This window comes from Nicotiana tomentosiformis, chromosome 4, assembly GCF_000390325.3.
Source record: "Nicotiana tomentosiformis chromosome 4, ASM39032v3, whole genome shotgun sequence".
Classification (NCBI taxonomy): domain Eukaryota; kingdom Viridiplantae; phylum Streptophyta; class Magnoliopsida; order Solanales; family Solanaceae; genus Nicotiana; species Nicotiana tomentosiformis.
Window position 1 is genome coordinate 76298115 of NC_090815.1, and position 9802 is coordinate 76307916.

General features: G+C 33.5%; 1 protein-coding gene across 2 annotated transcripts; it reads left to right on the forward strand.

Annotated features, from left to right (window-relative positions):
- The first annotated feature begins 663 nt into the window (after window positions 1-663).
- LOC104094936 (prohibitin-3, mitochondrial-like) lies at window positions 664-4133 on the forward strand. 2 transcript variants are annotated; one of them, XR_011415469.1, is made up of 3 exons: window positions 670-1614; window positions 3103-3214; window positions 3785-4133. XR_011415469.1 is itself a non-coding variant. In XM_009600961.4 (2 exons), exon 1 carries the CDS (start codon window positions 777-779, stop codon window positions 1608-1610), a length of 834 nt encoding a protein of 277 aa, XP_009599256.1. In that variant the 5' UTR covers window positions 664-776; the 3' UTR covers window positions 1611-1614; window positions 3785-4133. The 2 variants fall into 2 exon arrangements, 1 of the variants encoding a protein (XP_009599256.1); XM_009600961.4 differs by lacking the exon at window positions 3103-3214 and having other exon boundaries at window positions 664-1614.
- Window positions 4134-9802: the final 5669 nt, after the last annotated feature.

Consider the following 9802-nt stretch of genomic DNA (forward strand, 5'->3'; position numbering starts at 1 on the left):
TCGAAAAATCCCCTTCTTATTCCTCAGCGAATCAAGTTATAATCATTATTTTGGACATTTTTATTTTTACTGCTAAAACACACATACTTGATCACAAACACAGCATTATGACCCAATTATTCATAATTGGGTGAGATATAAGGTAAATGTTATCGTTGAATTAGAGATATACAAAAAGAAAAATACATAAAAGCAAAATAGAAAACATACAATTCGATTCATGAAAAACGTCGAGAAGTTCGCTGCAGAGAAGATGACAAAGGAGTACAGATGAAGTTGGACAAAGGATGTGAGCTCACGATTAAAGCCAGTGCTGACACAGCTGCAGTCTTCGGGACTGAAATTCCTCCTGTAATCTGGCTTATCTTCCTTCCAAGAATGAAATTTAATGTATGAGATTTGCAGCAGAAAAGATGACAAAGGAGCACAAGACTTACTGCATGTAGGTGGAGAAGTAACGAGATGGAGTTCTGTAGAGAAGCGAGAGTTTTGAACTTTTGATAAAGGATTTGAAAAAGAAAAGATATAGAAAAAAGGATAAAAACGTCTTTTCGTATTAATTTTAATAAAAAAATAACTATATTTACTCCACATTAAAATTGATAGATAAAAAATAAATAACACTTTAAAAGATGGCTACCCATGCATTTTCTACTTTAGGTTTTTACTTGCACAACAATCGAGGCCCTCTCTAAAACCCCTCAATCTTCTTCTTCTTCTCTCTTAAACCCTAATTAAAATCTCACTCTCTCTCTCTCTCTTTTCTACACACAACAATGGGTAGTAGCCAAGCTGCAGTTTCATTCCTCACAAACCTAGCCCGAGCCGCTTTCAGCCTAGGCCTCGGGGGCGCAGTTCTCAATTCCTCCCTTTACACCGTCGACGGCGGCCAACGCGCCGTTCTCTTCGACCGTTTCCGTGGAGTCATCGACGAAACCGTCGGTGAAGGCACCCACTTTTTAATCCCATGGCTACAAAAGCCCTTCATCTTCGATATCCGTACCAGGCCCCACACTTTCTCCTCAATCTCCGGAACGAAAGATCTCCAGATGGTTAACCTCACGCTCCGTATCCTCTCTCGCCCTCAAGTCTCCCGCCTCCCCGACATTTTCAAAACCTTAGGTACCGAATATGACGAAAAGGTCCTCCCTTCGATCGGTAACGAGGTGCTCAAAGCCGTCGTGGCTCAATTCAACGCTGATCAGCTCCTCACGGAGCGTCCACAAGTCTCCGCTCTCGTTCGTGAGAGCCTGATCCGACGCGCCAAGGATTTCAACATCGAGCTCGATGATGTGGCGATCACGCACTTGTCGTATGGAGCTGAGTTTTCGAAAGCTGTGGAGCAGAAGCAGGTGGCTCAGCAGGAGGCTGAGAGGTCGAAATTCGTGGTGATGAAGGCTGAGCAAGAGAGGAGGGCGGCGATTATTAGGGCTGAAGGAGAGAGCGAATCAGCTAAGCTGATTTCGGATGCTACTGCGGCTGCTGGAATGGGTTTGATTGAGTTGAGAAAGATAGAGGCTTCGAGAGAAATTGCTGGGACTTTGGCTAAGACTCCTAATGTTGTTTACTTGCCTAAGCAACAGAATATGCTTCTCGGACTCAATCGTTGAGTAGGTAATTAAAATGCTTGTTTATGTATTTATCTTTTGGGAAAATCTTATGTTCATATTTTGATTGTTTTTTGTTTAATTTCATTGAGTTTGTTATGGGACTCTTAACTTATCCCAAAATTTATAAGAGCACACGGTCTTGTAGAAGAATAATCAAATTTTCATCACTTAGGGCAAATTAATAAACCACTCGACCCATAATTTTTGTAAGGTTTATTTTCTTTGAGGATTAGTTTTGCCTTCTTTTAATGTTTACTCCGGATTTAGAATAATTTGCTTTTAGTGAAAATAAATTGTTAGATACTTAAAAAATTATAGGAAACATGGTTGATTACGAAGTTTGCCATATATTGGTGCTACTTAAAATTATAAAAAGTGCTCATGGTAATACTTAAAATGCTTAGCCAAGGATCACATTCTTTGACTCTTGGGAGTAAAAAGGGTATGTCATGGGACAGAAGGTGTAATGAATTGGAAAGTCAGGACACTAGTTAAAAGTAGTGGAACACAGAGATTAGAATGGAGAGTAAATTAGGAGAACCTGGTCATGTTTCAAAGGGTCCGTCTTTTCTTTAAGACAGTATATCTAGATAGAAAGTTCATTATTTCATCATACTGAGGCAGCATTGCATGTCATTCACCTTTTGAGGGGATATCCTCGAGCTGGGTTCGCATATCGGTCTGATATTGTGTTGGATCCGCTCATATTCAAACAAGTAGGCATACCTGCTTATCCATATTTGAAAGCTGTGTTACATGGACTTTGGCTACGGATACGTAACCAATACAAGTGTATGTGAGCATCTGAAATGGGTGCATAGACCTTTTTGCTTACTTATTGAAGTACCCATAGCATGGAAAAGTTATAGTTTGGTTGATGGCTAATCCTCAGCAGTTGTAGAACGTCCTGAATTGAGTGTGGGAAGGTAGAGTTCTGGTGCAACCAGGATTATGGGATACTTCTGGGCCTTTTCTTTGCTAACCCCCAATACCAAAGTTAATTTCCCAGTGATACAGACACCAAATAAGATCAAGTTGAAGAAATCTATTTTTGGCAGATAAGGCTCAACAAAAGTAACAAGGGAATGTGGAGTTGGGTGGGGATTGTTGAGAATGTGTCATTTTTTTGTCCCAATTGCTTGAGTATCAATTACGAAAATAGAATCCACACTAAATTGAAACCCTGAAAGAATGTGTCATGTTTAGTTTGTGGTGATTGTTAAGAATGTTGGGTGGTCATGTTGAGAATTGTACTCTTTACAGTATGGTTTATAGTTATTTAGAGTTTTGAGACAATGAAACATTGAATGGAACAACCTTGTATAACATGTTGAAAGGCTATTACACCAGTCTCTCAAGGTTCTTTGATGAACTAGTTTCTACTTCCAGAATTTTTCTTGGTTGTGTGCCAAACAAGGTTTGCATCTAATTTGTCACATTTTGCGAAGCTCCATTGTATTTTTAAACCTTATTAAACTAGCAAGTTCCTCAGAGAGACTGGAGATAACTTTCATTCAACTTGGCGACTTGCTATATGCTTAGGAGTATTTGTATGTTCAACAAACCTGCTGTTTCTGTGCGACCTTGGAGTTCTCCTATGGGAGGTACTCGATCTCTCTTCTCTGTTCATGTTCTTTGCTCTGGTGGTTATCAAGATTTGTTTACATTCTGGTGATCTTATTGTTGTAAATTACTAAAGAATTATTCAATATTACTGATCAAAAAAGAAAATTATTCAATATTAGCTATCGGCTATAGATCCTAATGGTTGGATACTAAGATATCAATCATAGCCTAACATGTGTGGATTCAAGAGATGGGGCCTACCAGCTTTTAAAAGTTGAAGCTTTTCATGAACACTTGCATCAACTGCCGAAATATGACCCAATTTTTTGATCTTGTTGTTTCATTTGCTCTTATTACTGAATTGAGGTATTATTTGTTTTTTTGAACTATGCTAGCAATTTGAGGCTATTGAAAAACCTGTATTAGATGGTGGGGTTTTATCGTGGGTTTAAGACCAATGCTTTTGCTTGCTTCCTCAAATGAAGCAGAATGTTTCATTTCATTCTACCTAATCCTCTGGAAATGGTGCGCTTTATTTGGTTAAATACTTGCCTATCTTTTGCTTGTTGCCTTGTGCAACGTTTAATGTGGTTTTTGTTCTCTTTCAGGTGGACTCTTTAATGGTGGTGTATTTTGCTGTTATTCTTGGTAACTTCTGCAGCCTCTTTTTACCAGTCTTTTTCCGGTTCAAAGATGGACAGCATTGATTAATCCTGGATAGCTTATGTTAGCATCGAGCGAAGAAACCAGGAACATTGAGCATGGAGCATGTTTCTACTTGGCTCCCTTTATGATATATGCAATAGTGTTTATTTAGACAATCTCATCACTCTTCTCCACAGCTTACCCTATTTGCTAACTTACTTTAAATAATTTTCATGTCATGCGACATTTTGAAGAGCCTAATGGCTCTTGCACGTGAATCTCCGAATAAAAAATCAGTATTTTCTTGCTTTACGTTTATCCCAGGTCTGAGTTAATTCTTTGAAGTCGGCATGGTTTTTGCAGCGAAACTTATTAGTTCTTGAGTTTCTGCAGAAAGTATTTGTTTGCTCAAACATAGCTTGCAAAAACTAAAAAAAGAACTTTGCGGACTTTGTTCTGCATTTTTTTTAAATAAACACCATGAAATAAAAATATTCCTAAAGATATGGGTAATACTAACAAGTCCAGTATGCTTCCCGCAAGTCTAATTTTCCAATTTAGCATGCAACTAATCTAATTCTTGTTTGATCCTTGTTAAGCTAAATTTGATTGTTATACTCAGTTTTCATATGAGCATTCTGTAAATCAAGATTGTCTTTTCACTAAATCAAAAAGCTTTCAACAAGTTCATCAATCGATTCAACCATTTTTTATCATAGAACGTTACTTAACCTCTCTTACCAAATCAAGATATGGGACCTCATAAAATCATTTTCCATGTGTTAAGATATTGAAAACGGGGAAGAAAATACTTCATATATAAAAAGAAAAAAAAAATGGGAAAGCAAATAAAACTCACAACTTTAATCCAACAACAATGATCGAACTTACACTCCAGAAACAAAACAAAAAAAATGGTCAAACCACTTTTATCACAAGTTTCATGCCTTAGTATGAATTCGGAAGAGGAAGAAAGAAGGTCAATACCCAAAAAAAAAAAAAAAAGTGAATGAGACAGTTACCCACAAAATTAAAATTATTTACCCTTACCTACCCATTTATTTTTCTACCCATCAAACTAATTACATTTTACATAGTAGTTTTTGTGGGGAATTTTCCCCAATTCTTTTTTATTTCTATGATTCTTTTGTTTTTTCTTTTTTTCTTTCTTTTCTCCTTTTCTTTTTTCTCGTTTTCTTCTTATTTTTTTCTTTTTATATTTAATTTATTTATTTTTGTCCAAATCGTATTATTGTTATTTTTACCATAACTTATTTCACACTCAAATTTGACTCCTTTATTTTTTTCTTTTTATTTATTTTCTTTATTTCTTGTTCCTTTTCTAATTCCACGTGATTGCCATGCAAACCTTGATCTCCTTCCGTACAAATATCAGTATACACTCTACCATTAGCAGTAACACAACCAGTTATGGAGCAAGAAAACATAATATACGACCACCAAATCTCCATATATACTAGTTAGAATAGAAATGATAATAAAATATTAAAAAATGCAATAAAAATATAAGTAGCAAAAAAGACTTCTAGTACCATATGATACCAATATGGTATACATGTATACCAACAAAGTATATGATTGCTCTAGAATATTGCTACAACTATCTGTGACTATACTACTGAACCAAAACATCAAAGGATGCAATAAAAGTATGAGAAAATTACATGCTCACATTGCAAGCTAAATATTCGCAAAGCTATTTGCTCATTCCGCATAGTAACATGGTATATAATTGTATGGGATCGTTCCAACAATTGCCTATAACTATAAAAACTATTACAAAATACACATAATCTATGTCCATCGGCACACAAAAATTCCAGCACTGCAAATCATGTTTATATAAATAATTTCAGAATAGAATTCACTTAAAAATGTAGCTAAAACAACCAAAAAATGTTCAAACTACCATATGATACCAATATGACATATAACTATACCAACACGGTATACAGTTTTACTTGTTAATTCCCAGCAACTATATGACTATACTACTATTACATAACACACATACATATAGAGAAAAATAAAAAATAGTGTACCACATATTAATATAATAAAATATTTCAAGATATTGTACTATATTACTATTATTAAAGAAAAATCAAATAGTGTACCAATTAAATGCAGTTAATACAACCAAAAAAGGATTCAACTAACATATGATACCAATATAGTATATAGCTATACTAATAGGGTATATAGTTGTACGGGGTCATTCCAACAACTGCATATAACTATAAAAACTATTACATAATACACAAAATCTATGTCCATAGGTACAAGAAAATCCAACACAACAAAACATGATCATATAAACTATTTCAGAATAGAATTCACTTAAAAATGCAGCCAAAACAATCAAAAAATATTTCAACTACCATATGATACCAATATGACATATAATTATACCAATAGGGTATATAGTTCTATCAATTAATTTCATGCAACTATATATGACTATACTACAATTATATAATACACATGCATAAAGAGAAAAATCAAAAAATAGTGTACCACATATTAATATAATAATATATTTCAAGATATTGTACTATAATACTATTATATAAACCAAACGCATAAAGAAAAAATCAAAATGATTACATAATACACATGCATAAAGGAAAATTAAAAAAAATTAAGATATTGTACTATTCTACTATTACTAAAGAAAAATCAAATAGTGTACCAATTAAATGTAACTAATACAACCAAAAAAAGTTCCAACTAACATATGATACCAGTATAGTATATAGCTATGCCAACAGGGGTATACTGTTGTACGCAAAGAGTTTAAAAAATATTTTTTTAATTCAATTATTAAACACTCATTAGTCCTCTATAATACCCACATGATATATATCATATGACGTTAGGATATCTTAGAGGACTGGTTCACTCCTTCAAAAAATACTTTAGCTTAAATTTAATATTTTAATTTTTATAATATTCTTAGAAAGTTTTACTTGTGAAAAAAATTTAAAAAATAGATTCATATTTTAGATATAAATATAAAGTATCTTTTGTGAAGTTCATACTGATTTGCTTAGCTTATCATCGAACCATATCAAATTTCAGGCACCGAAATCACAATCAAATTTTGAAAAATGACTCGAACAATGATAAAGAGTTACGAGAAAATATGAAATTTGTAGGGAGGGAGAGAGTGTTTTGTGGTGATGAAAGGCATTCAATAGGTGATGTCACACCTCTTTTTTCCCGAGGGATAGGGGAGATTTTTCAATTAAAGTGATATTAATCGAAATGAGATTATTTATTTAATTCAAAATCGCCACTTGGAATAATTGTTATGGTGTCCCAAGTCACCGATTTATTTTAAAATCCCAAATCGAGAAAATTGACTCTTATTTATGGTCCGCGAACACAAAAGACCGGATAAAAAATTTTGTTAACCCGGGAGAAGGTGTGAGGCACTCCCGAGTTCCGTGGTTTTAGCACGATCTCTTAACAATTAATATCTGGCTCAATTATCTGATTTATTACATGTCTACAACCTATTCTGCATTTTTACTTTTTAACCGCTTTTAATTATTTTTAGCACTTTTAGTATTTATGAAATTTATTTAAACAAGTCGCGCACTTGTCGTTTTTGCACACATCACAAATCACGCCGCGTGAAACGCACCCGCAATATACGAAATATTTATTTTATTATTATTTGAAGTTGTGGTCAAGTCGAGTGAACGCGCACTTGAGTTGGGATTTACATATCATGACCATGCCACGGGAACCGTACTCATAGTCACGATGATTTATTTAAACGCGCCTAAAGCAGGTTACGATGTTTATAAGTTGTTTACTCAAACTATTTTGAAATTGTTGTAAGGTTATGAATTATGGAATTATTTGTGGAAGAATTGAATTTATTATTTATAGAAATGTGGGCTAGCTTAGAGAAAGATGGGCCAGCTATGTTATTTATTACTTTGGGTCTGATGAGACTAAATCTTTTTGCCTAAAATTCTTTTTTCTCCAAAAGCCCAAAAATCAATTTCCTTAGAAACATGCCCCAAGCAAATTATTCAACTCAATATCCCATATTCTATATATTTCTTAAACAAAACTAATGACACCACAATCTCATGAATAAAATTAGTAAACAAGCCAAATTACAGTGATTCAATAGACTCTTTATCCGGTTAAATCAACCTAGAACAAAACTTTACAACTCTAAAATTAACATCATGGTCCAATAAACATATGAACAAGGAAACAATCAGATTCAAATGATCCAAATATCAATAGAGTGAACTACTACTTCATGCTACCCAATAATCACACCGACAGACAAGAAGGTAAATGGACAAAATAATCAGTGAAGAAAGGGAAACAAACAGACCTTTGAAATAAATTAACAGAGTTAAAATTACAAGAGAGCTAAACAATTCGACGAGTGTTGATTGGAGCTTTCACCGGCCACGGAACCTCGAACGAAAAATCGCGACTTGCAACCCCGATCGACCTTGCAAAACCGGTGATTTAGTGTCTTGTTTTTGCTAGGTTTAAAGTTGTTTTTGAGGGGTACTTTTGCTGGATTTTTCGAAAGAAAGAATGACACGAGTAGAAATTCCCTTATCATAGAGGAAGAAAAATAAATTTCTCTCAATTTCCTCCCCTCTATTTTTTTTTCTTTCTCACATTTCTCTTCTATTTATAGAAACATTTTCGGAATTTGTTCAGATTTTGTTTTTTAATTATTTTATTATTTTTTAATTAAAAAGAATTCCCATTTCCCATTTTTCTTATTTTAAAAACAAAATAATTTTCCACTTTCCTTTACTTTTATTTTTTAATTTCTCACTTTTTTACTTTTATTATATTTAAATTCCCACTTTTTTTACTTATTTATTTATTTTTTATTTTCAACTTTTTTTTATTTTCCACTCTCTTTTACTTTTTTAAAACAAAAAAAACATTTCAGCAAACTTTTCCTATTTTTTATTCAAATCCGAAATATTTTTAAAAGTAATTTTTTTCTGGGTTTTTAATTTATTTTATTTTAAAATAAAGATAAAGATAAAAATAAAAATAATATTAATAGTAATAATTGACCTTTTAAATTATTTTTAAATTTTACCATATATATAAAATAAATGTCACAAAGCTAAAAATATATATATTAAATTTCTAAAAATATTTACACAGTAGAAGATGATAAAAATTCAAATATAATCAAAAATTAGGTACTCACAGGTGATAATTTCATTCAACAAAAGAAAATTAAACTACATGCACGTAGTGAGTTAATTGAATCGTAATTTGTACATATTGAGCAAACCTCTTTTGCTGTATACACAAAATCATCACATAACTAAATAATAGTTATTCCTTACCCATTAATTTGTCAATATTTAAACTAGGGAGTGGAGACCCTATGTTGGAAAAGGCAACTAGGGAGTGGAGACCCTATGTTGGAAAAGGCAACTAGGGAGTGGAGACCTTATGGTTATAATAACATCAACTAGGGAGTGGAGACCCTATGTTGGAAAAGAGACTAGGGAGTGGAGATCATATGTCTAAAATAACATCAACTAGGGAGTGGAGAACCTATGTTGGAAAAGAGACTAGGGAGTGGAGATCCTATGTCTAAAATAACATCAACTAGGGAGTGGAGAACCTATGTTGGAAAAGAGACTAGGGAATGGTGACCCTATGTCTAAAATAACAATCAACTAGGGAGTGGAGACCCTATGTCTAAAATAACATCACCTAGGGAGTGGAGACCCTATGTTGGAAAAGTAGACTAGGGAGTGGAGACCCTATGTCTAAAATAATCATCAACTAGGGAGTGGAGACCCTATGTTGGAAAAGTAGACTAGAGAGTGGAGACCCTATGTCTAAAATAACTTCAACTAGGGAGTGGAGACCCTATGTCTAAAATAAAATCAACTAGGAAGTAGAGACCCTATGTTGGAAAAGAGACTAGGGAGTGGAGA

What these genes read in the sequence shown, in the direction of transcription:
- LOC104094936 (XM_009600961.4), top strand. Translation starts at nt 777, where the DNA reads ATGGGTAGTAGCCAAGCTGCAGTTTCATTCCTCACAAACCTAGCCCGA.